Genomic DNA, 27,323 nt, shown 5'->3' with positions numbered 1-27,323 from the left:
AGTCTAAGGGCCAAAATTGTGTTCCAGTCTGCTCTATTATGCTCTGATTTAGTCCAGTCTGCTCTAATAAATGCTAAAAGACAAATTAGAAATTGTGGCTGACCTAGAATGCGGGGGGTAAGAAGTAATAGTGCCACTTATTGAGCATTTTTTTTCCAGTTGGAAAACTTCCCAGAGCCCATTTCCTTTTTATTAATTATAAACTAAGTTGTTTAAAATTTGTGAGTTTACTAATATGGCATAGCCTTAGCATTTCTATCAGATACATTTCCATTTACTTACCTTTTCAGGAAAACATAGCTGTTATATCGTCTCTCAAATAGAAATAAATGTTACATAAGACCATCCGTGGCCCAAAATATTAATCTCCAAGATTTTTTTTTTCTTCTTTTCTATAAATAGGTACTACTTTAACTTTTCAGTTTGGTCAAACTAATAAAGTTTTCAGAGGCCTTAGGATGAAAGAAGAGCTCATTGCCAGTGCTCAGATTGTGGTAAAATTTAATTAATTTTTAAATTAATCCTTTACATGACTGGCACTAACTAATACGTGAATTTAGATGCTTTAGCTAGAGTTGAGCTTGAGATCTTTCATATTCCAGTGTTTGAGTTCTTGGCACTCTTAATACTGTATCCCAGAAGATGTGCAGATTATGAATGGCTGGAAAAAAGAAAGTCAAGGAAATCATCCATCTAATTTGGTAGTAAACCAGGTTTGGGATGTTCAGGTCTGTAACATCAAAATTACTTATTACTAATGAAAAAAAAAATTTTTTTTTTTAAAGCAAGCATTAATCCTTGACCTTCCTTCCAGGGTCCAGGATTGATTAAGTTTGGCTTCATTTCATAACTGCCTGGGTGGTTTCTTTTGTTGACATTCTTCTTTCAAAAGACACAAAAGCATGTAGAGAAATTGGAACTTTCGAACTCTGCTGGCAGAAATTTAAAATGTTACAGCGACTTTGGAAAAATAGTTCCTCAAGAAATTAAAAAGGGTTACCATATGATCCAGTAATTCTTCTCCTAGGTATACCCAAGAGAAAACATATGCCTACACAAAAACTGGTATACAGATGCTCACAGCAACACCATTCATAATAGCCAGAAAGTGGAAATAATCCAATGTCCATCAATTGATGAATGGAAAACAAAATGTGGTGTATCTATATAATAAGATATTATTCTCAGTATAATGTATATTTGGTATTATGAGATAAAGTAAAAGAAATGGAGTAGTTATTTGTGCTACAACTTAGATAAACTTTGAAACCATTTTGCTAAGTGAAAGAAGCCAGTCACAAACGACCACATATTGTATAATTCTTTTTATATGAAATTTCTAGAATAGGCAAATCTAGAGAGAAAAAAATATATTAGTAGTTGCTTAAAGGTTCAGATATGGATCAGGTAAAGGAGGGTGGAGAGTGACAGGTAATGCATACATTTTCTTTTAGTGTGAACAAAAATGTTTTAAAATTGACTATGGTGATGGTTGCACAACCCAGTGAATATACTAAAGCCTTTGAATTAAAGACCTGCCTGAGAAGTTTTGAATTTTTTATGTTGATGTTAACAACTTTTTCCTGAAATGAGCACCTATATTCCTTTTCCAGATCCTTGCCCTCTTGCCCTACTACACTCTCAAGAGAAAGCAATGGAATTTGAGAAGACTATCAAATTCAGACTTATGTAAACTAGATATTGATAGAAATTTTGATGTAGTTTGCAACTTTTGATTTTTTTTTTATAAGATGGAGTTCTGAAATTATCTTTAGTTTAATAGTATGCTTTTCCTCCTTGTTAGGAAGAAAAAAATTGGTAGATTTTGTTATTCATCTTGCATAGGAAATGACTATAGTTATAGAGATGAACAGCTATTCTTCCAAGTAATAGGTAACACTTAGTCACAACATGCTGTCATTTCATATCCCCTCCAATGAAGGCTTTGAGATTTAACTGAAACATACTCCAGGTGACTGCCATTCCTAAACACTGGACTTTCTATATCTAGTGTTGCCTGGGGTATTCTTCTCGACTGCAAGAAAAAAAAATGGGCTTGGGACATATAGTGTGGTATAAATGGATTCTTGTTGCTGTGATCCACAGAATAAACTGTGTGCTTTCTTCTTTTTTAAAGAGGAATTAAGTAAACTTTGGACTTTGATTTTTTAAAGCCTTAGCTAATTTGATGTCTTGGACCTGTTTTATTTCAGGATTACCGTCCATTGACCCATCAGGCAGCTCCCCATCTTCCTCTTCTGCTCCTCTGACAAGTTTTTCCAGCATACCAGGAACTCGGGTTTTCCTGCAAGGGCCAGCTCCTGTTGGGACCCCTAGTTTCAACAGACAACATTTTTCTCCCCACCCTTGGACGAGCGCCTCAAACTCATGTAGGAATCCTGGAGGAAATCGTCCCAAAGAGCCTCTAATAAGTTATTAAGTCATTTGTTATAGGGAACACCATATTGTAATTTTAAGTAATCTAAGTTATATGCAAATACCCAAGGTTTGTATTGCAGTCATGTCCAAAATTATCAGTCATTTATAGGATAGAAAACTTGAGAAGGGTCAGGCTATTCTTTCAAGCCAGATTTGAGGTTACACTGAGACTTGGATCAAGAAAAGAGGTAGAAAGAAAAGAGAGAAACTGAGGAAGAAGCTGCTTACCCTCTTGGTTTGAGTTCAGCTTTTTTGTATCCTCTATTTTCTGATGAACCATGGCATTTTTATCAAGAGTCACCTCTTTTAGTATCCAAACCACCACCTAAGGATTTAGTTACTTTATAGCAATCTAAGCATTATTTGTTATTAACTCATTCAGTATATCTGCCTTGAGTTAAAAAAAAGAGACAGAAAAGAAAAAGGGAAGTAGTTTTATAAGATGCTTTGAGGACAGTATTGTGAAATGGTTTTATTTAAATATCTAATCAGTTTGGTATGATTCCTCATTTATTTTTACATTTGAGGAAACTGTATTGCCATTTATAAGTAAAAATATTCCCCTGTTCTGACTTATTTATTTCAATATTTTGAATAGATGAAGTTCTAAAATGACGTGAACAGGATTTGATTTTTTTTTTAATGAGCATCATGAGGTAGTCAGTGAATATTGGTCCTTTGACAGAAGAACTACAGCAAGAATAAATAGGGCCTTCTTCTTTTCTAGCCTTGTTCAGTTCAATTAAAAAAAGTTTTTTTTAGACTATTTGTACTTGCTTCAGGCATTAGTAATATAGGATAATGTTTATAGAACTCATATATTTTCATTTGAATGATCTTGCAAAATGAAAAATTTCTTTCCAGAACCTGTGTTGTGGAATAGATCTTTCCAACAAGGTTTCTCGTATTTTTATAATTTGAATTTTTATATGTAATAAAACAATAGAGAAATATTTTGCCACCAGGTGACTCTCCTATTCCATCTGTTTCTTCGGGATCATCTTCACCTCTTTCAGCCACTTCTGCCCCACCAACATTGGGCCAACCAAAAGGAGGCAGTGCCAGTCAGGATCGAAAAATCCCTCCCCCCATTGGAACAGAGAGACTAGCCCGGATTCGACAAGGAGGGTCTGTTGCACAAGCCCCTGTGGGAACCGGTTTTGTCGCTCCTGTTGGACACAGTGGAATCTGGTCATTTGGGGTCAATGCCATGTCAGGTACAGTTACAGTGCCCTCTGTCTAGAGGGATATCTTGAGTAAAGTGTGAGATTTTGCCTTTTAAACTTAGTTCCTTATCTAAATAAATAAGCTTAATTCCTACACTTAACCTATAGGATTGTTTAAACCTTTGAGGAGCCCAGTCCAGTCTCAAAGTCTGGAATGTTTGTTGGGGTTATATATTAATAATAGATGTAATGTGTATGATAGTAATAAATATAAAATAAATACAGAGTGGATTAGAAATTAAAAATTCAAAGCATACTTCCTTTCCCTCTTAAGCTTTTCATTGGAGAGTGGGACAATTACTTGATTTCTTTCAGAGAGCATTTAATCTTTTGAAGGACAAGGTAGAGTGTTTGGGATATTCCGAAGACTACATCCAGTTACAGGAACTTGGTTTTATTTTGGATTGCAAAGATTTTTATGTGTCCTGAGCTATCAAAGGAATGCTTTTAATTAAATTTAGTATGAAAAACTCCAGTGGTAATGTTTTGCAATTTTATCCAGATAAATACCTAACTCTTGAATTCAATTCTTTTTTCTAGAAGGCTTATCAGGTTGGTCACAGTCTGTGATAGGGAACCATCCAATGCATCAACAATTGTCAGACCCAAGCACATTCTCTCAGCATCAGCCAATGGAGAGGGATGATTCTGGAATGGTAGCCCCCTCTAACATTTTTCATCAGCCTATGGCAAGCAGTTTTGTGGATTTTTCTAAAGTGAGTTGACAGACATCATTGTAACTTGTTTTAACACTCTGCCAGCCAATGTAGTCACATGTTAAGGAGTAAATTGTACTGAAATAATTCTCCTTTTTGGTATAACTAGTTTGTTTCTATGAATTTGTCAGATCTTTTATCTGTTTTCAAAAGTGGGTTATGTTGTTTACATTAGCTTGTCCTCAAACTGTCCTGAAGATGCTGCCATCTTCTTTCCAAACTTGGAAGATTTGACTTTTGCTGCTTTGCATCTGGCTGCCACAGCTGAGAAGAGAGGCCTCTCCCTCTGGAAAGCTGGCTCTGAGCTCACCATTGCTTTCTTGTCTGCTCTGAGAGCTTCCAGGCTGCCATAAAGCCAGATTGTGGCTGCATGCTATTGTGTAGAATTCACTTTTCTTAGCACAAGCTTATTAGTAAATCTAAAATGTGGGAAAGTTGGGGTATTATATGTTCATAAAATGTTGGAAATTTCCCAATCATTGAATATCGGATTTATTTGTTTTCTCTATTGTCATTGAAAAAGTGTTGCTGATGTAGATAACTACTTTCAGTTTCTCAACTCTGTACAGTGGTGCTATACATACTACATACTCTGGAGTTCTTTGAATGAAGGGAAATGAGAGAGATCTATGCTGGTATTATGGAATCATCATTTATAGTCATTTCATGATTACACCTTTCTGCTGTTTTAGGGTCTACCAATTTCCATGTATGGAGGCACCATAATACCCTCCCATCCTCAGCTTGCTGATGTTCCAGGAGGCCCTCTGTTTAATGGACTTCACAACCCAGATCCTTCTTGGAACCCTATGATAAAAGTTATTCAAAATTCAACTGAATGCACTGATGCCCAGCAGGTAAAATGAACTTAATGCTCTTTTATTTTTCAGATTTATCATGTCATCCTTTTAATTCTTTGGGTAATAACAAGTTCTGAATATCAAAAGTCAAGACATCGTACCACTTTGATCTGAATTAAGTTTTTCAATATCAAAATGATGCTACTTAACATTTTGTTTCATGTACTGTATTCTTTCTAGGCAGAAACAGTGAATTGCCATTGCATTTATATATTCGTTTTGTAAATGTCTAAAGATTCCTAATTAGAAATTCCAATTTTTCCTCCCCCTTTTCAGATTTGGCCTGGCACGTGGGCACCTCATATTGGAAACATGCATCTCAAATATGTCAACTAAGTTAGAAGGTCTTACTCTTTAGCCTTGTTTGAGAAATTTTGACCTTGGAAGAACCCTGGGGATTTTTTTTTAATGTGCCTAAGAAATTTTATCTGAGGCTTTAGCAATGGAAATTTGATTGCCCATTGTATAAGAACAAATTGATTTCCTAACCACCTGATTATGTTCTCTGGTTAGTTTAGCCATTTTGAAATTAGTGCTTTGGGCTAAACATACTGAATGCTACTTGTATGCAGAAAAGAATTAGATGATTACATATTTCAACCTTTTAGGGTGGTAAATACATGTACAATTGTTTACATACTTAAAAGGAAAAAGTTGAGTAAATTTCTTGTCATATAGTGGCTCTACTTAATGTAGCCTGTATTAATGTGAAATATTTACCAGAATATTCAATAAAAAGATGAACAGTGTTTAGAAGTGGGGTGTGATCCTTTCAGTGGTCATGCAGGTACTGCCCAATCCACAATCATATTGAACCAGGTTGTTAATACTATATTTGTAATAGGCTTCTCACATTTTACACTTTAGAGTCCATTCTTAGATTGCCTTGCAAAAGCACTTCTAGAATGAGTTGTATACTTAACTCTGTTAAACATTCCTTGTTTATGTTTCGAGCCCCTGTATCCTATCTGATTTTAGCAGATAGGCCATTAAAAGGTTTAGCTCTTTGTGGATCATGAGTATGTAAATAAGAACAATAGAATTTCAGTCAGATGACACTGAACAAACTTAAGATACCCAGATCACCTTTCAGATTTCTTTTGTGCTTCCTGATTTTTTAATCTAAAGATTTATTTTGGTTATAGGTGTTTTAAGTTTTGAGTTGGGACATAGGAGGGGGTGGGGTGACTCATATAATTCTGTTATATTGTCAGATCAGCTGAATGTTTATAAATATGTGACTAATTCTGAGCTTAGTTTCTTAAAGAGCCAATATGGTGAACAAGCTAAACTCAGGAACCCTGGAATGGATTGCTTTGGCCAAACTATAGGCTATGCCAAGAATTTGATGCAATAGAGAAAAAAAACTATCCCAATGAAAAGAACAGTCATCAACTTGTTCATGTTGTAATGTGGTTGAATTACTTGGTCTTAGATAAAAGCAATCTAAAAAATAAAACAAAATGTTGGAGACTGATAGAGAAGCCAGAACACACTTTAAGGCAAAGAAGGTTGCACAGAAAAATAGTAACTAGGAGCACAGCCATACCAGAAACATTTTTCTACTCTCATACCAACAGGAGTTCTTAATTTTCTCTGCCCTTCTCCTAGAGCCACCACTAGATGAGACACACCATGTTTGTTCTATCTTAGACATACATACCTGGTTCTTTTGTCTTCTGTATCATATTGCATATGAAAGATTTCTTATTTTCTATTTTGATTGGATTTAGAAATTATCACTGGTGTTGATAATCACTATTGCCTTTGTAGTGCTTAATAACCACATGAGGTAGTCTCAAGAGACCTCACCTTGAGGGGAACAAAGGACCCCTAGGATCACCTACATATCTTGCTGTTTCCAGTTATCACTAATAACAAACAAACCAAAAGAAAACATCACCTAATATTAGTGAAATGAATGGAACTATTCTTGATGAAATGTATAGTGAGAGATAATATTAAGTAAATTATTCAGTGGGACAAAAATTAAGTGGTGGTCTATCTTAACTAATTAAAGTACACTTGAATTTTTGGAAGAGCTCTTCCAATATCTTCTACACCCTGAGGACAACAGAATGAGAAACTTGATCACAGGTCAGGAACTAGAACCCATAAGAAGAGGATACAATTATGAGAAACCCCTAGGAGGATTAGGAACAAATAGCAGCTGTGCAGTTTGTAGCAGTTACTTAGGATACCCTTCTTCCTGCCCTCTTATCTGTACCGCCTTCTTTTCTATTTGAATCCCAGTAGCCTACTCCCCACTACATTTTGCCTGCTATAATCTCTTCTTCCTCTGTCTTGCCTCTTCCTGGCATTACTTTACTGCTATTTTACCAACCTGAACCTTGGATTAAATCTAGCTCAGGTAAGAACTTAATTACTTTCAAATATACAAGGGATTTGCGGGGAGGCAGAGCGGGTAGAGTGGAACAAGTGTCAGAAGACTAAGTTCTCTTTTCATTTCTGCTACTCAATACTGTGTGACCTTAGGCAAGTCATTTCTCATCTCTGGGCTTCACTTTCCTCATCTGAAAATGAAATTTAGTATAACTGAACTCAAAAGGGTCTCCTAGTTCTAACAGATTTACTTGTCTCATGAATGAGAATATGTGGTATAGGACTGCTAGAAGCTGATACATGGCTGAGGTTTGAGAGCCCCTACCATTTGGAATCAAAAGCCTGCTGTTGTGAGAGCCATTATTGATTTGGGGGATTTACTGGAGGCAGAAGAAAACCTTGCACACCCATAGTGAGCCTTCAAGTCATTAAGAAACATCCTGCTGAAACAAAAGAAAAAATAAAAGGAACATCCTGCTGAGGCATAGATCAAACCCTATGAATAAGAGCTCATTCAAGAAATAAGACTATCATCAAGGTTTCTGAACCTACTTATTTCAAGTAGTGTTCGATAAAATACCACCACCAATAACAGTATTGATGTTTTTAAGACCCTTTAAACCTATTATGGCTACAGTGTGCTGACTTGCCCTTTTATAGGCCAGTCTGCTTCCTTCAGTCCCTGCTCTCAAAGGGGAAATTTCATCACCTCAGCTAACCAGACCGAAGAAGAGAGTTGGACAGCCAATGGTGGCCTCTCCTAACCAGAGGTAAGAGATCTCAGGACCTGGAACTATAGTTTCCATCTTGTAAATTCTGACCAAGTCTTCCCAACCTCAAAATTAGTATAGGAGGTACCATCCTTAGTTTGAGGTGGCTTTTAGAAGGGGAAGGGCTGATCATATTAGAGTTTCAAGCCAGACAGGGAGGAGTACTTAGTATACGTGGTTCTGTCCCACTGTTTTTTTTTTTTTTTTTTTAAATGCCAATTTATTCAACAGTACACTTTTTTTTTTTTCAAGGTTTATTTATTTACTTTTATTTTTGGTTGTGCAGGGTCTTCGTTGCTGCACACAGGCTTTCTCCAATTGCAAAGAATAGGGACTTCTCTTGTTGCAGAGAACGGGTTCTAGGCGTGTGGGCTTCAGTAATTGATTAGTTGCTCTGCAGCATGTGGGATCTTCCCAGACCTGGGATCAAACCCATGTCCCCTGCATTGGCAGGCAGATTCTTAACCACTAGACCACCAGGGAAGCCCTGTCCCACTGTTTTAAGACCTTTGTACCACATTGTAAACCTAGGAAGAGGCAAACAAACTGTATGAAAACAGCTTCTGAACATCTTGTTCTTTAACTAGTCCTGGAACTATTCTACCAAGAAATGTGACTGGTTGTGACATCTTCCCAGTGGACCCTGTCCTGGGGTGAGGGACTCTAATAATGCTGCATTTTCTATTCATGCTCAAAGATTTGTCACCATGTGTCAATGTTATTGACAGGTTACTTTGCCTTCACTCTCTCCTGTAGGAAGTGGTTGAGTATCCAAAACTTAAGTATGTTAAGACCACATCCAACAAAGGCAGGAGCCTGAGCTTGAAGACCTAATTTGGAAAACAAGATTGTAAATCTAATGATGAGACTGCAAACCTATTTTGTGATTGCTCTTCATCTCTTCCTGTCTTATTTTAATGATACTGATGTTAGTTCAAAGTAATTTGCCTGGTGGCAGAGACCTGGTATTTCCCTACAGGTGTAATCAGATCTCTTGAGTTTAAGTTGTTTTTTTTTTTTTTAAAGCTCCTGTACTCTTAATGGTCAATAAGTGTTGACAAAACCCTCTGATTTAAACTCTTTCTTGGTCCTTCATGCAGGTTGAATGCATGACAGATCTGGATTTCTCTCTAAAACCCAACTACCTATTCTCTAGTTCCCCAACCCTTGTAGCACACAGTGTCTCAAGAAAAGTAAGCTTCTGGTGGTAGTCTTATAGTAGTAGTAACTGCTGCTGTTGTTCTATAGAAGAGATTAATAGATGGGAGACCTCACTTCCATACTGATCCTTCTTAACAAACTTTGACACTTGTCTCCTAGTTCTCCTGCTCTCACTCACCTTTCCCAGTCTCCTTTGGTGAAATCCTCTTCCTCTACTACCCCTTAAAGAAATGTTGATGTGCCCAGGTCTCTTCTTTTGGTGTATCTTCTCCCCAAGGAATCTCATCCCACAGCCTTAGATTTTACTCCACCCAAATCTGAATCACTAGCCCAGAGTTCTCCCTCTGTAGCTTCAGATCTGTACATCTGGCTCCTTATTTAACCTTCTCCAGTGTTTTCCATCTGAACATTCCACACACATTATATACTCCCCAATATAACATATGCCCCTCCCCTTGTTTTCCTTATTATATTAGTTGGTACTATAAACTACCAAGACTCTCAAGTCAAAAGACTGGGAATTACCCTAGCTTATCTCCTTCCCACCCTACCCTTAAGTCAATCATGTTATCCTTACTCCTCTGTATATCTGGATCCCCTTCACTTCTCGCCATCCTCGCAGCCACTGTCTTCTTGCCCACCCCATTTCACTAGGCTGGAGTCTTCATCTTCAGTCTCACTATCCTCCATCCCATCTCTCACTCCCCTCATTAGACTGCTTACCTTGCTTAAAAGTTGAGTTGTCATAGACGGTTCCTCACAATCTGATCCCAAGCCTTATGCTCCAGCACTTATTGTTAAAACACTTCTTTCAGGCATATACCACTTTATAAGAGGCTCAAAAGCCTTTTTGGAACAATAAAACATACATATCCTTGCTACCTGAAGTGTGATTCTAAGGACATGCAAACCTAAGGGTCTGTATCACCTGGGATTTTATTAAAAGCCTAGAATTTCAAGTTCTAATTACTGTATCAGAATCTTCATTTTAATAAGATCTCCGGGTGATTTATGTGTACAGTAAAATTTGAGAAGCAATGACTTGTAAAATACCGTTTGTTTTTTTTTTAATAAGTAAAGAAATCAGAGCTGAAGGAAAATTTGGTGAAGCCAGAGCTGAAGTAATACTGATAAATGCATGAAATCAGGTGGCTGGAGAAGGGAGACACTGGTGAAGGGTATACTGATTTTGAGGAAGCCAAACAGCAAACAACTAGATCAAGTTGAGATTTTTAATGTACTCGATTTAGTATTTACTCTCTCACCATCTCTCTCTTGCCTCCTTTCATATCACTGTGCCTACATCAAAAAATCTCTTTAAAGGCCACTCTTGGGTCAGTGGTTAAGACTCCACACTTCAGTGCTTCCTGAAGCACAGAGAGCTTGGATACCATCCCTGATTGAGGAACTAAGATCCTACATGCTCGGAGACTTGGCCAAAAAAAAAAAAAGCCACACTATCTTGCCAGAGGGCTAAAAAACCAAGCCCTCCTCTCCAGCCCCCAGCCCTTCTTTAGTTTTCTGAGGTTGTGAAGTTAGCTAGGAAAGATTAAAGGCAGGAGAAGGGGATGACAGAGAATGAGATGGTTGGATGGCATCACCCACTCCATGGACATAAGTTTAAGTAGACCCCGAGAATTGGTGATGGACAGGGAGGCCTGGTGTGCTGCAGTCCATGGGATCGCAGAGTCGGATACAACTGAGAGATAGAACTGAACTAAGGTTAGCTGCGGCAGAGATCAAAGAACAGGCTTATAGTATCTTGCAACCTTTATTCATCCTTTAATCAGCCCACTTATTCCTCAATTAATGTCTGTGCACCAGGCCATCAAGACACTTTAACCCTGTACTGAAACTGATTAATGGGGGGGAGCATAATAGCTGTGCTTAGGGGCACACACTTGAATCAGACACACTCAAGTATGAATCCCAGCTCCTGCCCCTAATACAAGATCCGTGACTTCCAACCATGACCTAAACTCTCTGGGCTTTGGTGTCCTCACTTGTAACTGTAACTAATAATAGTGTCTTACTATCCAACTGTTAAGAGGAATGGATGAATACAAGCAAAAAAACGTGTGCCATACCTCACGCGTTCCCAGCACCCGCTGGAAACAGTAAATAGTAAATGACTGAGTTTTTGCAGAGCTCATAGGCAAAAGCAGGCCGGCCTATTTGGGGCCAGGAGGAACTGGAGGCCACTGCGGGTCCCGGGACATGCTCCAACTTTCGCTGAGTTTGGGGCTTGCTCCCGCGAGGGTAGGGCGGGATCTTCGGGTTGAGTGACAGCCGGCCCGCCCCCGGCGTGACGTCGTCCCGGTGTTGTGGCTGCGGCCGCACGTGGTAGAGTCCGCCACAGACTCCGCTGTGCGTTCTCAGCACCAGCCGCTGCCCTCCTGCTCTCTCCGTTCTCTATGTCCTCATCCACCAGCTGCCCGATTCCTGGGGGCAGGGAAGGACTGCCCGACTGCTACAGCAGCACGCCGGGGGGCACGCTATACGCCACTACCCCCGGAGGTCAGAGGGCCGGGCCAGGGTCGACAGGCAGAAGGCAGGCCTGCGTGTGCTTGTCGCGGGACATGGGCGGGGAGGTACGGGCTTGGAGTTGTCTGCAGGCCCCCTTGCAGGTTTTAGCTTTTGGCGGGGTGGGTTCTTGGAACCTAAGCTCGGTTCTCTAAAACCTCAAAGTGATGCAACACGGCCTTGTGCCTGTTTTCCAGGTGACTCTGGGCAGATATCATCACTGTGGCCTGGGTTCTGGGCTCCTTGTTCACCTACCCCTGCCAGTATTGCCACCTGGGAGCTAGAGCAGGAGCTTTGGCCCCTCGGCTGTGTGGCCTCAGCAGGAAGCAACTGGGTTTTGCAGAGCTGCAAGTGGTGGGGATCGGGGGCTAGAGGTGGGGGCAGTCAGGGGCAGGGGCTTTAGGCCGCTGCGCTGGCTGGCTTGCCTAGTGGATGATTGGTGAAGCAGCCTGGAATCATACCCACTCTGGGATTCTTGCCGTGCAGGCAAAGGGGAGGAGTGAGAAGAGGATAGGGCCTTGTGAGGACATGGCAGGGGCCAAGCCCTCTGGGCTGAGGTGAGCCTGACAGGACTTGGGAGGGGTCAGGATGAGAAGAGCCTGTTCCTGGGTTTCACAGGAGGAGCACTGCCCCTCCATTAGCGAGCCCAGGTGGCAGCACTAGCCTTCACATCTGTTCTTTGGCTTCCTCATCCAACTGAGGCTGAAGGGCTAGGCCCTACCTTTTGAACCAAATAGGTAGAGTTCAGAGCCAGCAGAGGACAGGAACCTCCAGAAGTTCTTGAGCTCCCCTAAACCAAAAGCCCCTGCCTAGACCAGCTGGGATGCACCACTTGCTCTATGGTGCTCAGACACATCTTGGTTAGGCCCAGAAGCCTTCAAGTGCTGTGAGGGCTAGTCAGCTGAGATCCTGACTGGGCTGCAAAGCAGTAGCCCTTAAGAAAAGGAAAGATATGACCCCTTGGCCCTTAAAAGACCTGTGTCTGGGGTCCCAAATAGCTTTGTACCCAAGCTCCTGCCTCTTACCTAGCCCCTACCCCTTGACAGGCACCAGGATCATCTACGACCGAAAGTTCCTGCTGGAGTGCAAGAACTCACCCACTGCCCGGATGCCTCCCTGCTGCCTCCCTCAGATTCCCGGGGTCACAGCTCCTCCAACAGCCCCACCCCCCAAGCTAGAGGAGCTGACGGAGCAGAAGGAGACAGAGGAAGAGATACCCGGTAAGGAAAGCAGGACCTAAAATTTTAATATGGCTTTGAAGCCAAAAGCCCCAATTATGTAGATTGGGGGCGGGGGTCAGTTCTGAGGGGGCTGTCTGAACTAACAACTGAGGCTGTAGGCTCCCAGCCCAGCAACCATTCCTCCCGCCCTTTCTCTCCCCAGATGATGCACAGTTTGAAATGGACATCTAATCCCGTGCAGATGACCACGTGTGGAATGAGAGGAATCCGTCACGCTGCTGCCGCTACCTCCTTTCTCTGGGGTATCCAAAGGCCTGCTGGGCTCATCTAATCCGGAAGGGGGTGATCTGTTGGTTCTGGGCCTCCATGTTGGGTCTGAGGCAGCTAGACCAGGGATAGGAGTGGGCAACTTGCCAAGCCCTTAGCTCTACTTTCTCTTTGGTCTGTAGGCACTCCTCCCAACCCCTGGCACTGGGCTCCAGCTGAGGCTGGGCCAGGGGAATGGAGAATGTCACTTTCTGACTGCTTAGTAAACATTCAAAGAAATGCCTTGGCTCCAGTGTTCTCCTCAATGTTGATCTCCCCAGCTCAGCCATAATGTAAGGGCCCCAGCAAACCTGGTTAGGATCAGAGGTCCCAAGTCCCTTCCTAGCTCCCTCTGGGCCCACTTTCAGCAGCAATTAGACCTTGAGGCAGGCTTTGGGGACAGGCCATAGGAGCTGCCAAACGATAAACAGCAATAGCCTGACCCCTGCCAAGGGCAGTTCCAGCCTTTCCAGGAAGCACCATTGCCGCAATCAGCCTCTCTAGCAGTCCCTCCCTGGTTGTTTCAAAGCAGGAAACAAGAGGCACTGCCCCAGCCTACAGCCTTCTTTGGTCTTTCCCCATGCCCTTTCTGCCTCCCACCTGTAAGTACCAGCCTTATTCCAACACTGAAAACCTGTACTCTCCCTTCTCACAGCATGATGTGAACCTCCTGGCCCCTTCCACCTGGTTCTGTTGTCCTCAAAGTGTTAGAAGACCTTAGGGCCCAAACCGAGGCAGCAGCTTATTTGGTGAGTCAGATAAAGAGTCATAATCCTGCTCCCCCTCCCCTGCCCCCATGGGAAAAATCATGTTCCCATATTGCAGCAATCTGGTCTTTTTCACCTTCAATTTATATAGCTATGTTATAATCTCTGTAGCACTTGCATATGTCAAGGGTGATGCAATGCAAATAAGCAGTCTCCTCCTTTTGAGAGAAAAAAATCTCCCCATGCTATTTGAGTCTCTGTTTCCATGTTGAAACAAAGTCATCCAAACATAGATGACTCAGCCCAGAAAGGGATGTTTCCATGTAATTTGGGGGAAAGTGGCAGGTGATAATCTACTCATGCTTAGCAAGGCCATTCATGATGAATAGAGGAAAACAAGGAGCAGAGTAGTCAAGGACACCAGAGGGAACATAGGAAGGGCTCATCTCTCCTACCCAGGGCCCACTATATTGAGATGTTTTTATTGAAATGCATATGGTATGGTAACAAGCAACTTCGTTGTGGTCCAGGTGGGACCTCTTCCCCCAGAGATGGGTCAGACCAGAGTTCCCCATGGGCAGACCATCTCCCCAGTGGTACAAAGAAGTCAAGTTAGAGAAGCCTTCCATGCCAAGGCACAGGAGGTGGTGTGAGATGAGTCTGGGGAACCCACAGGATCACAGGTCATGCTGGACACCTGGTACAGTTTGGTTCTGCTCAGCTGTGGCTATGGATTTCTCTTCATTGGCCTCCTCCTCTGAAAACAGACTCCTCTTTACCGCAATTAATCTTTTAACTCCCACCATCCACTGACTGACCTCAGTCACATGGTCAACCATGAGTGAGCGGTGGATGTCATCTGCTGCATCCCACTGGTGGCTTGAAAGCTCTAAGGAGAGAGAGGGGCTGAGCAAGCAACCTGGAGCCAAAGATATAGCTGCCACTCCTCCTCCCTCCCCAAGTCAGTCAAAATCTCAGCACCTAGTCCAACTCGGACAACCATGGCAGGATGAGGGGTTAGGCTATACCAAGGGACCCCGCCACACCTTGCACCAGCAGAGCCATCCTCTTCTTTACAGGCGTTGACAGCTTCCCTCCAGCCCACTGTTCCTGCAGCAGAGCCAGGCGTCGACTGATGTCATCACATACCTGCTTCTGAGAGACAGAAGCGCCCTCCAAGTCAGTGCTGCCTGCCCTGCAGGGGCAGGGTAGGCAGCACATGCTCTGTCCGATCCAGGAACTTTACACTCAGTCTGAGTTATGGTTCTTTACGCAAAGATTAGAGGCCCCACTAAGAATCTGATGAAATCTATGGATCTCTTTTCAAGGAAAATGTGTGTATGGTTAGAATTTTTTAATTTCTGGAGTTTTTCAGATGGTTAAAAATTAATTCTATAGTGCTGCTTTACAATAAGGAAAGTGAAAGTGTCACTCAGTTGCGTGTCACTCTTTGCAACCCCATGGACTGTAGCCCACCAGGCTCCTCTGTCCATGGATTCTAAGGGCCAAAGAGGTGAAGACCACTCTACTTTCCTTTAAGACTGCTCATAGGATCAGAGGGTCTACCTTTGAGAGCCACACCTGCATCTGACTGTTGATGGGAGCTTTCCCAACTTACCTTTATGTGGCCACGGCAGTCCTCCAACGCCCGTTCCAAAGGTCTCAGTACATCTTCCAGCAGAGTCTCAGACTCAACGACTGGGGAATCCATGGGCACCGTTCTGGAGGGAGGACAGCTCCCCACAAATGGGGGGGGTCTGGAAACCTTACTTGATGGAGGCGGAGGCCCCACTGGGGGGAGCCCAGGAGATGTCTCTGAAGTGGGGACTGAAAAGATAAAGCAGGACCAAGCAAACATGGCTTAAATACAAACAAACAAAAATGGATGCTGTGGTAAAGCAGAATAGTAGTAGAGGACCCTACCTAGACTGAGTATTCAAGGAAGGCCTTCTAAGTTGACGTCAAAGTTTACCCTGTGTTACACTATGTTTACACTACGTGACATTTGGGAAGTTACCTTTAACCTCTGAGTTTGGGTTCCTCTTCTATAAAATGGGGATATTACAGTAGCAGCACTTATTTCACAAGGCTATAACTATGATTAAGTGTAAGAATATAGGTACAGCTGCTAAAGTGGGTAGCAAAAAGTGCTCACAAAGTTAAGAACTTGGATGAGATAGATGCAGTCATAGAGTTGAAGGAACCAGACACTAGAGTAGAGGTAAGGGCAGTACCCAAGAGAAGGGAAAAGTCCTGACTTGTTCAAGGAACAGAAACAAGGCCTGTGTGGCTAGAAATGCTTAACACTGAGAAATTAGGAGCTTTCACTGGAAAGGTAAGTAGTGGTCCAGACCCTGCAGGACTTTGAAGGAGTTTGGTCTTGAGCTGTCTGTGCTTAGTCACTCAGTTGTGTCCGACTCTTTGTGAGCCCATGGACTGTAGCCCACCAGGCTCCTTTGTCCATGGGGATTCTCCAGGCAAGAATATTGGAGTGGGTTGCCATGCCCTTCTCCAGGATATCTTCCCAACCCAGGGATCGAACCGAGGTCTCCTGCACTGCAGGTGGATTCTTTACTGACTGAGCCACAGGGAAGCCAAGAATACTGGAGTGGGTAGCCTATCCCTTCTCCAGGGAATCTTCCTGACCCAGGAATCGAACTGGAGTCTCCTGCATTGCAGGCAGATTCTTTACCAGCTGAGCTACCAAGGAAGCCTGGTTTTGAGCTATTACTCCATTAATGGTAACAGGAAACCATCGCCAAGTTTATAAAAGCAGGGGGTGACATCACCAAACTTGTTTTTTATGGCGTTCACTCTGTATGGTCTGTGAAAAGTTGATGAGAATAGGTAAAGAAGGGCAGGGACACCAGTTGGGAGGTTAACAACAGTCCAGGAAAGAGAATGCTGGCATGGACTAGAGTGAGAGTAGACAAGGGGAAATGGGGAGGTCTGATTTATTTAGGAGAAGACAGAACAAATCTTGATGGGAATGGGGGTGAAAGACGGGAGCCAGCAGTGACTCTTGGTGACTTTAATGACATGATGGCAGAATCACTATGAAAAATGAGAATACTGGAGAAGAAAAGTCAAAAATTATTTTCAGGTATTAACATGCACATGGATGATAATTCATCTAATTGGTCTGTCAATCTGACCTCACCTCCAGTGACCACTCTCCTTCAGCCTCTCATCATCTGCCTTGTTCTCAACAACAGTGCCCACCCCTCCTAACCCTCTAGCACAGTTACTCAGATTTTCAAGGTGCATTAAAATCACTCCCTTTAAATTCATACAGCTACAGGGACTTCCCTGGTGGTCTCCCTGGTTGAGAATCCACCTTCAATTGCAGGGAACATGGGTTTAAATTCATAGCTACAGATTTTAAAAAAACATCTAACACTGCCTGGAAATCCTATACTTTGCCTTGTTTTTCTCCTCTTCAGAACAATTATTTTCACATCTTATCGCCTATAAGCTTTTCTACCTGCTCCCTTTATTTTCCTTTCCTTGATGTCTACTTCTGACCCTGCCTATTTCACCAAGAAAATAAAGGTCATTAAACAGAACACTCATCTTCCCACCACCAGTTCTGCCTACCCACCTGCACCTGGAGCTGCTTTCCTTTCTCCTCTAATAGAGGAAAGGCTCCTGCTCCTCCCAGAGGCTCTCTCTCCAGCCGGACTCTACCCACCTCTCTTGTCTTCTCTGGGCTTTCCTCCTGCAGTCATCCCCTTTCCCCTGTGCCATCAGCTCTTCCTCTACTAAACCATCCCATCAGCATACAGAACTCTCCCTTACCTCACATTCCATCCTCAGGTACTGCCCTATTTCTCATCACTCCTGAATGCTTCTGTTAGCATCACTGGTGATTGCTACATTTGTCCAATCAACTAGTCCCTTTTCTCCATCTTACTTACCTCTCAGCAGCATTCATCAGGGTTGAATCAAGATATTACTCTCTCCCAGAGTAACTCTACTTGTCTTACTTCATTGGCCACAACCTTGAAATGCTAGAGAAACCTAGGGTTCTGTCTTGAATCCTGTCTTTACTTTTTGTACTCAAGTTCACGACATCAAATACTATTCATATGATAGTGACATATTTCTATAATTCAGGCCCAGAGATCTCCCCAAAGTAGCAGCCCAAATTCAACATGGCCAAGACAGAAAGCTTGCTTTTCTCCTCCCCTGCCAAAACCCAGTTATCCCATATCAATGAACAACACCGTCCAATTCCTCAAGTGGAAGTTAAGTTACACAGCCTCCTCTTTCACCTCACCTACTGTATCTACTCATTCCTACTGACTTTCTCCATAACATACCCATATCCACCCAATTACTACTACCTCTAGTACTCCCACCCCTGGCCAAATTATCATTATATTTTACCTGTGTTATAGTTTTTCCTTTCACTTCTTCCTTAAAATCTGTTTTCCAGAGAGCATCCTTTTACATCCTTTTAAAGATGTAAGTCAATCAGTGTTTGTCAGTCTGGGGAGATTTTGCCTTCAAACGTCTGGAGACTTTTGATTGTCACAACTGTGTGGGTGCCACTGGCATCCAGCGAGTAGAAGCCAGGGAGCTGCAGACATCTTACAATGTACTGACATGCACAAGATAATTCCTCACAAAAAAGAATGATTTGGCCCCAAAAGCCAGTAGTGATAAGGTTAAGAAACTGATTTATATCATAACTCTGCAGTGTTATAGATGTGGCTAAGAGAGGGGTGAAAAGAGCTGAATCTGAGCCCCCTATTCAGGGTCACATCAGTCGTCACTAATCATGTCCCACTGTTTGCAACTCCATGAACTGTAGCCCACCAGGATCCTCGGTCCAAGGAATTTTCCAGGCAAGACTACTGGAGTGGATTGCTATTTCCTACTCCAGGGGCTCTTCCTGACCCAGAAATTGAACTTGTGTTTCCTCAATTTCCTGCACTGGCAGGCAGATTCTTTACCTGGGAAGCCCTTTCAGCCACAGATCATCTTCAACTCTATCCCTAGCCCACTATGCTCTAGCCATCAGATATTCCTTTAGTCTAAATTTGCCAAACTTATCTCAGGGCTTCTGCACTAGCTGTTCCTAATGCCTGGAATGCTCTTGCACCTGATCCTTGCCTTTTTAATCCTTCAGGTTTCAGCTTAAATGTCAGCCCCTCAGATACCTTAGTTACCCAATCACTCTCACATCACCCTGTTTTATTTCTCTGCAGAGTTCTTACCACCATTTCATCTTTCTCCAAAGTTATACTGTGGACGCCAAGAAAGCAAAACTTTTTGTCTTGTTCACTGCTGTCTAGTTTGCCTTCAAACACAGCAGGGGCTCAGTAGATGATACTGATTAAATGAATGACATGTTAAGTCTGAGTTGCTTATCATATAGTCCAGTGACGAGGTAGAACATACAAATGGGTGTACCACCACCATGGGGTTCCGAGAAAAGATCCAAGTTTGAAATAGAATCTGAAAATAATTTGGGAACAAAAACTATGTTAAAAACCGTAAGTCTGGATGAGGTCACCTAGGACGAAAGCACAGATTCTTTGGAGACAAACCTGGGCAACAGATGAGCTCAGAAAAAGGCCTGAACCGAGCCCCTTTCTGGGACTTCAACCTCTCTCCCTCAGTAAGTCCTCAGAAGAGAAAAATAGGCTCACGGGGCAAGCTTATCTCGACACAGCCCATTCTCGGGGGGTCTCGGCGCACAGGGCCGTCACGCACCTCTGGGGGATCCATCCTGGGGAGCGGCGACCCTCTTGGTGAGCGGCGAGCGCTTGGGTCCGCCAGCCTGGGTCTGTAGCCCATAGGAGAATTGCGGCGGATCGTTCCAGCCGCGCTCCGTGTTGCCTGCGAAAGTGAGAAGACGTGTGAGGCGATCCCGGCGAGGCGACAGAGGGTCCGCACCCCACACGGTAACCGCCGCCAGCCTGGGCCGGGGAAGGACCAAGCTCCCCAGCCCACCCGCCGCGCTCACCCGGCTTCACATACAGCTCCGCCATCTCCACTTCCGCACGGCCAGCGGGGCATCACGTCATTTCCGGGGCGGCCGCACCCAGCCGACTGGGACGCCCCCCCGAAAGGGCGTTTCCTGGAGCCCTCCAGGTTGGACAATTCAGGAACGCTGAAAATCGCCCTGCTCCAACTCCGTCTATTCCAGCTAGTTAACCCTCGGGAGTGCTGACTATATGGTAGGAAATGAGGCTGTTTTCCAGGAGGTGCTGCTCTAGGAGCTTAAGACCCCTTTGGGTTCCCTCTCCAAATCACAGTTGCTCTCCGGAGCAAGTTTACCCCACCAGAAGCTCCTGCCCCACATATGCCCCACTGTGGTCTAGCCAAGTGGACTTCCAGAACTTGTGTCCACTTCCCTGAACGTTTACACTCTTTTGGTTGGAATATATTTATCTGGAAGCCTAGTACACTTCAGTGTCTCAGACCAGGTACTTATGAGGAGTCTCACCTGAGCTCCCACAACCCTCGGAGATTTCCCAGTTGTACTGCATGTTATCTTCAGTCCTTGACTTTCGTTTATTTGACAGTCTCAGAAGGTGGAGCCCCTATTTGATTACACCTCCAATGCTGACCTTAATGCCTAGCACAGAGAAGTCCTTTAGAAATATACTTGTTAAATGAAGTCAGATTTCCAACTCTCTCATCCCCTTATGTGACTAGCAGCTGCCAACACCAAGGACGGATACAGACACTCATCTCATACAGGCTGAGTATACCCCCAACCCTGTCCCAGGCCCAATATACTTACATCCAGTGAGGTCACTGAGGGATTTTTATTTGTACTGATTTTGCTATAAAGTGTTGCTGAGGTAGAGCCAACTGTCCAGGGTTGGACAGGGGCAAGGAACACAGGGACCCAGGGAAAGGAGAGTCTGCAGCCTAGGCTGTGGTACAGGGCCTCTCAATCACCCATACAAACAATGAATTGGGCAATAGAGGGTGGGCAAGTGTCAGTGGGGCACGCAGAGAAGGCTCCAAAAGGTGAGCGGCTACAGGCCCCTGGGAAAAGAAGGGGTACAGAATTGGGCGTGGACCCAGAGCCTCCTTCCCCAGTCCTCCCCAATTAACTTAGGGCATGTGGAGCAGAGAGGGTTTCAGCCGGAAGGCATCAAGAAAAGAGAAGACACCCCGCTTTCGAGGGGCTGCCCCTGCACCCCCAACCCCTCCTTTGAGCAGGGGAAGTGGCAGGGGACCTCCTGGGGAGTCCACAGAGCTGGTCCGCTTGAGCCGCAGGCGGGCACGGGCCTGGGCACCCCAGGCCTTGCCTCGAGCTGCAGAGGCCACAAGACACTTCTGGTACTGAACCTAGGGAGAAGAGGAATGTGAGGATCCAGCTCCTTCCGGCCCCTGGACTCCCTGAAAGCTTCCACAGGACAAGGCATCAGGAGGAAAGAAACAGGTAACCATGTCTGGAGCCCCTACAACATTCACAGGTAGCTCAATAACAAAAAGTCTAAAACCTGGCATTTACTGAGCATTTAAGGAATGCTTGACACTGTGTTACGTTCTTTGTATACTTGATCCAGTTATTTATCAGGTGTTATAATCACCATTTTGTAAATGAGAAAGTGAGATTCAACGAGAATACATGATTTACCCAAGGAAACAGAGTCAGAAATTAATGGAATTCAAAACTAATTCTGACTGTAGGGCCTGTGTTCTTAGCCATACCTACCACTATGCTGGCTCCTCTCTCTCTCCTTACAGTGGACTGGCCCCTGGCAAAGTGGAGTTCCTCATCAAGGGGACGTTCTACAATCCAGTCCCAGTGCAAAACTGCCCTGCTCTTCTCTCTCCTGAATTCAACAGGGTTTTACAAGGTCTTCTTACTTCTCTGGTGTCTTCCAAATCTTAAATCCAAACTGTAGTTTAAGTCATCTTCCAAATCCACAAACTTGACTTCACTGTCTTGCTCAAAACCTTTCAACAGCTCAGCGTGCCTCAGGATGAAACAAACTCATCACCCTACCCTGCGAGTTCTTCTGTGACCTGGATTCTGCCTTTCTTTCTGCCCGTCTCTTATTCTATCCATCCTTCCCCTGCCGAGCCCTGCCCCCCGCCCCGTGCACTCCATATAAACTACATTCTTTCAGACACTTGACATCCCTCTCACCTTGACCACTGGGGTTCCCTGTACTTGACAGTGCATCTTTGAAACCACTCCCCTTCACCTGGATAACTTCTCTCTTTGGACCGGCAACTCTTAGTTTTCTATCACTTCTTTCAGAGAGTTTCCTTGAACCTCTGAAGGGGCCAAAGCTTCCAGCATCCTGTGATGTACAACTTTCTTCTCACCTACCTGTGCTCTAACCTAACTGTTCTGTGAGGGAAAAGGCCATGCCTTACATACCACTGAATTCCCAGGGTCAAGTATGGTTGAGTTCTGGCAACTACTCATATTTCAGTGAGTAAGTGAATTGAACCGAGTGCAAATGTCCCACATTCATATGCCCAGAAACCAGAAAACAACCCAAATGAGAGAAAACAGGAAAGAGAATGTTCACCCTATACGGCACAGCCCTTACACAATTTCAGCTCAATGCTGAAATGTACACATATGGACTCAAGTGTCAGGGCTTCTGATATTTAAAGAAAAACAGGAATAGCTATTATTATGTGAAATGTCCTGGTCTTTAAATATTGACAATTAAAACCTACTAAAAACAGCATGAGGGTCAAATAAAATACTCCTGAACCACAGTCAGCCCTGGCATGGCTGGTCTGTGATCTCTGGAGAGGCTGCTAATCCTGAACCCCAGTGAACAGAATAGAGCAGCTGCAGGGCAATACCACCCACCCATTCCCACCCCTAACTCACCATGCAAGCCGCCTGCACAGCTTCAGAAAGTCCCCCTGCATGGGGCTGGCACCAGAAGGCTGCACACTGGAAGCTCTGATGGCCCAGGTCGACAATGAGACCAAAGGTGTGTGGGTCACGACCAACACCAATAAAGGTCACGAGGCGCACAGGACACTGCCACAGTGGCTCCTCCTCTGCACCAGCCTCTGCCTGCCCAAATCAGGCCTAGTCACTGAAGGGTCAGATACTAGCTGGACCCCTTGAGCACTTCCAACAGCAAGCAATAACCCCTTAGCATCCCCGCCCAGCCCTCCACAGCCCCCAACTTCACCCTTTTCTGGCTGGTACCTGAATGGGATGTGCTGTCATAACAGAGTCAGACACACTGAGCATGGCAGGGACCCAGGTGTCCCGATCCCCACGGGTGGTGAGCGTACCAATGGCCTCGTTCAGCACATCCATGCCTGGGGGGACATGCCCACCTCAGTGTCTCCCAAACGTAAAGAAGGCTCTGCAAAGAGTGTCTAAGCCCCTCTCACTGACTTAGGATTCAGAGAGATGGGAACAGAATAGCTGGGGCCAGGCTTCAAATCCTGAGTGGAGAAGGGCAGTACATCCCAGGCTACAGAAGGCCATGGGAGCACTCTGAAAAATGGTGGTAGATCCTTCCTTTTCCACCTTCCACTTTCCTTACACAGCCCAAGCCCTCCAGCCCACTCAGTTCTCACCCATGGCTTTGGTGACTGGCAGGGTCCCCATGTACAGTGCCTCATACTTCTGAGCAGCCTGGCTCACAGCATCCAGTAGCTCCACTGAAATATATACAGCAAGTTGGTCTCGGTACTCTCTCAATGACCCCTTTCTCCACCCTTCTAAGGGAACTGGAGCAAGTAGGAAAAAGGCCAAGGATGTTCTTCCAATTTAGGGTTTGGGATCCCTGGGAAAAGGATACCTCAGAAGTCCTCTATCTGCAGAGAAGTACTAAATATCCCCCCTCCCCAACTTTCACCAAAGTAGCCTATTTTTGCATTGCAGCCCTGCCCCCCCATACCTTGTCGAGGCAGGTCTTCAGGGGTGATGGGGTCTAGTGAGCAGCAAGGGGAATCACCACTGACCTCCACTCGCTCCGACAAGATCTGAAACACAGTGCAGACAGCATGCGGTGAAGGGAGGGGGAAGTGAGGTAAGGAAGCCAATACCACCCTAACCCAACAACCTTAGCAGCTTCAGACCCAGCTCCATACCCACATTTCCTGCCCCACTCCTGGCCCTTACCTGGGCACAAAGCCCATGTAGGGCACTGGCAATGGCCTTTGCAGGGACGTCACAGCGAAACACATGGCACTTGAGCATACAGCTGTCTTTGTCACCCGCCACAAAAGCGAAGTCCCTGGCAGGGTCAGAGATGGGGGTAGGGCAGGAGTGGAGATGGGGCTGGGGGAGGGGTGGGGGCCCTGCAGTGCCTGCAGGAGGCTGGAAGTCAGAGTTAACGGAGGGATGGAACAGGGAGATCAGGGCTGGAGCTCAAGGCACTTGGCTGTCACTCACCTGTCACTGTTCCAGAAGCATGTGGGAGCACAGGAGAGAATCAGCCCAGCCTCTCAGACTCTCCCCCTTCTGTCCCTGCTGGGCTGGAGCCCACCCTCCCCAACCAGGGCTGGATCAGGCAGGGGAGGCAGAGCTTGGGTCCATGTCAGAGGACCTGTGTCCAGGAGTTCAATACAGGGAATGAGCATCAGTGGGGATCACAGCCTGCAAGGGGGAAGGAGAAGCAACTCTCACTTCCAAGGATGCAGGGGGTCCTCACCGGCCCTTGGAGCTGCCCACACCCCATACACGGATGTGCACCAGGGGCTGGCAGTGGATCAGACTGTGGTCCAGGGGATTCACCAGGCTCATGGCATCCTTCTTCAGAATCATCAGCATGTTCTGGCCCTGCCAAGGAGAGATCAGGCCAGAGCTCAGATGAAGGTGGTTACCATGGGGAACAGGCAGTTCAGGGACAGCCACCTCTGCTGGATGCTAGGTTGAATACCTCGAAGGATCAGCCAGCTCACCTCACCCCAGGCACCATCTGGGGGCTGGCTCCGGCTACGGGTCTGGGCCAGCTGCTGGATGCAGTTATTGACAGCGATACTGCTCTTCCCTGGTACCAGGTCCTCTTCAGGTACTTCCACCCAGCCCAGAGAGCGGACTGCAAAGCACTGACAGGTTGAAGGAAAGGACAGAAGGACCCTGAGTAAGGGAAGTAGGATGAAGTAGGATGGGTGGTGTCACAGGCTCCACATATATAAACCCTCTGGAGACCTCCCTTCACCCTTTATCACCTCTGCCCAGCCCAATCTCACCCCTGACCTTTCCCTCCCCAAAGTCCTGGGCTGGCCTTCAGGCTTAAGTCACTACCTTAGCCCCTGGCTCCATTCTCTGGATGTAGGATTCTTCACCATACCAGGACAGAGGGTTACTGGAATAGAGCAGAGCTCGTAAGAGGACCACAATTCCTACAGAAGGCACAATGGTGAGAACCAGACTACTTGATGGGTACAAGATGTGGGATAAGAAGCAGAATATAGAGTCCCAAATGTAAACTCAGAGGGAGACAGAGCCCAGGACATATTAAATAAGTGTAATATAGAGCATGGCTTAGAAATGGAGGAAAAATTCAACACACAGGACATAGAATAAAACTTACAAGCATGCAATAGGGTCCAAAATGTGGACCAGTGCCCCAAATCAGGACAAGAAGACCCTTGAACACAGGATAGGAACCTCCATGGACAGAAGGTAGGGTAGTCAGCAAGATGTAGAACATGACAGGTCAGGACCCAGAATACATAAAACAACCATACAGCAAAAAACAGAGCTTGGATCAAGGAACAAAACACTGGGACAATCAAGAATATGGGACAGAACCAAGAACATAGTGTGTATGTGTGTGTGCTCAGTGGTTCAGTAGTTTCTGACTCTGCAACCCCATGGACTGTGGCCCACCAGGCTCCTCTGTCCATGGAATTTCCCAGGCAAGAATATTGGAGCAGGTTGCTATTTCCTCCTCCAGGGGATCTTCCCGAACCAGGGATCAAACCCACGGCTCTTGCATCTCCTACACTGGCAAGTGGATTCTTTACCACTGTGCCACCCCAGAACTTGGGCCAGAAAGCAGACTGTAATAGGTCCAGCTGCATCTTTGAGTGCTATGGAACCCCAAGTTTTTCATTTCTGCCTGGCCTATCCCCCTTACCTCTGGTCCAGTGAGCTCTCCAGGCTGGAGAAGGATCTCCCCTTGGGGGGCCGAAGTCCCCAAATTCCCTCTGTCTTCTGTAGAGAGGGGGATAGGTCAGTGTGGCAGGCATAGGTCCACACATGAGCTCTGGCCCTGTCCTCACACTCCACCTACCTTGCCTGGGTCCTCTGCATCTCCTGACTCCCAGGTTGGGCGCTGCCACTGAGTGCTACCGCTGGGTACATGCCAATAATAAGTACCTGCAGCATCGCGGATCTTCCTCCAGCCAGGGGGCAGGCCTGGCTCCCCCTCCAGACTCTGGTCCCCCCACAAGTCATCTACAGGAACGTAGGATAGGAGAGGGAGGGCTTATTTGTGGACTCAGAATAACACTGTCATTATTCCTCCAACCCATATTTGCGCTGAAGGTCCAGTCTAAAGGTCGGCTTCCAACCTTGGATACAGCATTGCAAAGATCTGGGTTCATTTGTCCCCTGGTCCTCATCCCAAGACATAACGTACGCAAGTAACTTAAAGACAGGCTCCCTGTCTTTGAGCCTAAGGTAGCCTTTCGCGCTCCCTCGCCCTCCCTCAGCTCCCGATCCTCCCATCTGGACCCTCTGTGCACACCATCGCAGTTGACCAGAATGATGGCCAGCATGTAATCCTTGCCCAGCATAGCCCTGGTCGCCCTCACTCAGCCCAGCACGCCTCCGGAGCTGCTGTGCCTACAAGTCCAGCCTCTTTGCGCTGGAATCCGCCAGGCCAACGGGAGCCGCACAAACACGGGGAGGAGCAGAGGCCGGATCCTAGGGGAAAGGACCCGCCAAGGTAGCGCCTCCAGTCTAGAGGTGGCGCGTGTAAACAAGACGTTCGTATCTCCCAGTGCCTACGCGTTCGCGTCCGCGAGTCTAGGGGAGGCTCAAGGACCGCGGCGCACACGCTGACATCACCGCTCAACTGTGAGCTCATCAAGCGGCGGAAGATCCTCCAGGAGAATGGGCGCAGAACGCACACGCGAACAAGTGAGATCATCGCGTTCAGGTCGTCTGCGCACGC

The 27,323-nt window shown here is 45.4% G+C and overlaps 4 protein-coding genes and 1 long non-coding RNA gene across 16 annotated transcripts in view; 3 read left to right on the top strand and 2 right to left on the bottom strand.

Annotated features, from left to right (window-relative positions):
• Positions 1–5,990, top strand: part of LOC122439823 (ankyrin repeat and KH domain-containing protein 1) — a 104,807-nt gene extending 98,817 nt beyond the window's left edge. For 2 of the 5 annotated variants that reach the window (XM_043465301.1, XM_043465299.1), the window contains 5 exons: positions 2,214–2,390; positions 3,456–3,656; positions 4,206–4,381; positions 5,074–5,238; positions 5,518–5,990. In XM_043465301.1, coding sequence (XP_043321236.1) covers positions 2,214–2,390; positions 3,456–3,656; positions 4,206–4,381; positions 5,074–5,238; positions 5,518–5,577 — 779 coding nt within the window. In that variant the 3' untranslated portion in view covers positions 5,578–5,990. Of the gene's footprint in view, positions 1–2,213; positions 2,391–3,404; positions 3,657–4,205; positions 4,382–5,073; positions 5,239–5,517 lie in introns of all 5 variants that reach the window. The other 3 variants (XM_043465302.1, XM_043465298.1, XM_043465300.1) reach the window with 2 other exon arrangements.
• The window catches only part of SRA1 (steroid receptor RNA activator 1), a 24,339-nt gene extending 3,964 nt beyond the window's left edge, over positions 1–20,375 (bottom strand). Inside the window, exons 1-6 of one of the 4 annotated variants that reach the window (XM_043465314.1) lie at positions 20,207–20,267; positions 19,954–20,079; positions 15,851–16,059; positions 15,279–15,387; positions 2,668–2,742; positions 555–661 (exon numbers count right to left, since the gene is read on the bottom strand). In XM_043465314.1, the coding sequence (XP_043321249.1) occupies positions 570–661; positions 2,668–2,742; positions 15,279–15,387; positions 15,851–16,059; positions 19,954–20,079; positions 20,207–20,231 (636 nt within the window). In that variant the 5' untranslated portion in view covers positions 20,232–20,267 and the 3' untranslated portion in view covers positions 555–569. Of the gene's footprint in view, positions 1–554; positions 662–870; positions 930–2,667; positions 2,743–14,695; positions 15,122–15,278; positions 15,388–15,850; positions 16,060–19,953; positions 20,080–20,206 lie in introns of those variants that run through there. The other 3 variants (XM_043465315.1, XM_043465312.1, XM_043465313.1) reach the window with 3 other exon arrangements.
• EIF4EBP3 (eukaryotic translation initiation factor 4E binding protein 3) lies at positions 8,900–13,765 on the top strand. The gene is made up of 3 exons (XM_043465317.1): positions 8,900–12,032; positions 13,085–13,258; positions 13,422–13,765. Exons 1-3 carry the CDS (start codon positions 11,930–11,932, stop codon positions 13,448–13,450), a joined length of 306 nt encoding a protein of 101 aa, XP_043321252.1. The 5' UTR covers positions 8,900–11,929; the 3' UTR covers positions 13,451–13,765.
• LOC122439832 lies at positions 20,307–22,085 on the top strand. The gene is made up of 3 exons (XR_006268998.1): positions 20,307–20,420; positions 21,551–21,640; positions 21,949–22,085. It is a non-coding gene; the product is annotated as an uncharacterized LOC122439832 (long non-coding RNA).
• APBB3 (amyloid beta precursor protein binding family B member 3) lies at positions 20,996–27,323 on the bottom strand. Of its 5 annotated transcripts, none has more exons than XM_043465305.1 (13): positions 27,158–27,323; positions 26,439–26,602; positions 26,283–26,359; positions 25,445–25,505; positions 25,099–25,245; positions 24,849–24,976; positions 24,590–24,595; positions 24,317–24,431; positions 24,093–24,177; positions 23,770–23,853; positions 23,390–23,505; positions 23,060–23,251; positions 20,996–21,546 (listed from the first exon to the last, which is right to left on the bottom strand). In XM_043465305.1, exons 1-13 carry the CDS (start codon positions 27,297–27,299, stop codon positions 21,310–21,312), a joined length of 1,554 nt encoding a protein of 517 aa, XP_043321240.1. In that variant the 5' UTR covers positions 27,300–27,323; the 3' UTR covers positions 20,996–21,309. The 5 variants fall into 5 exon arrangements, with proteins under 5 accessions (XP_043321240.1, XP_043321242.1, XP_043321241.1 ...); XM_043465307.1 differs by having other exon boundaries at positions 26,895–27,308; XM_043465306.1 differs by lacking the exon at positions 24,590–24,595 and having other exon boundaries at positions 27,158–27,322.

The sequence above is a fragment of the Cervus canadensis genome, chromosome 4, assembly GCF_019320065.1.
Source record: "Cervus canadensis isolate Bull #8, Minnesota chromosome 4, ASM1932006v1, whole genome shotgun sequence".
NCBI lineage: Eukaryota > Metazoa > Chordata > Mammalia > Artiodactyla > Cervidae > Cervus > Cervus canadensis.
Note: the sequence above shows the minus strand (reverse complement) of the source record. Positions and strands in the feature narration are given on the sequence as shown.

Coding starts and splice junctions, on each gene's coding strand:
- EIF4EBP3 (XM_043465317.1), top strand. CDS start 11,930: ATGTCCTCATCCACCAGCTGCCCGATTCCTGGGGGCAGGGAAGGACTG. Junction 12,033..13,084: donor ATACGCCACTACCCCCGGAG/GTCAGAGGGCCG, acceptor ACCCCTTGACAG/GCACCAGGATCATCTACGAC. Junction 13,259..13,421: donor GACAGAGGAAGAGATACCCG/GTAAGGAAAGCA, acceptor TTCTCTCCCCAG/ATGATGCACAGTTTGAAATG.
- APBB3 (XM_043465305.1), bottom strand. CDS start 27,299: ATGATCTCACTTGTTCGCGTGTGCGTTCTGCGCCCATTCTCCTGGAGG. Junction 26,603..27,157: donor AGACTCGCGGACGCGAACGC/GTAGGCACTGGG, acceptor ACGTTCCTGTAG/ATGACTTGTGGGGGGACCAG. Junction 21,547..23,059: donor CTGTGCAGGCGGCTTGCATG/GTGAGTTAGGGG, acceptor TCTTCTCCCTAG/GTTCAGTACCAGAAGTGTCT.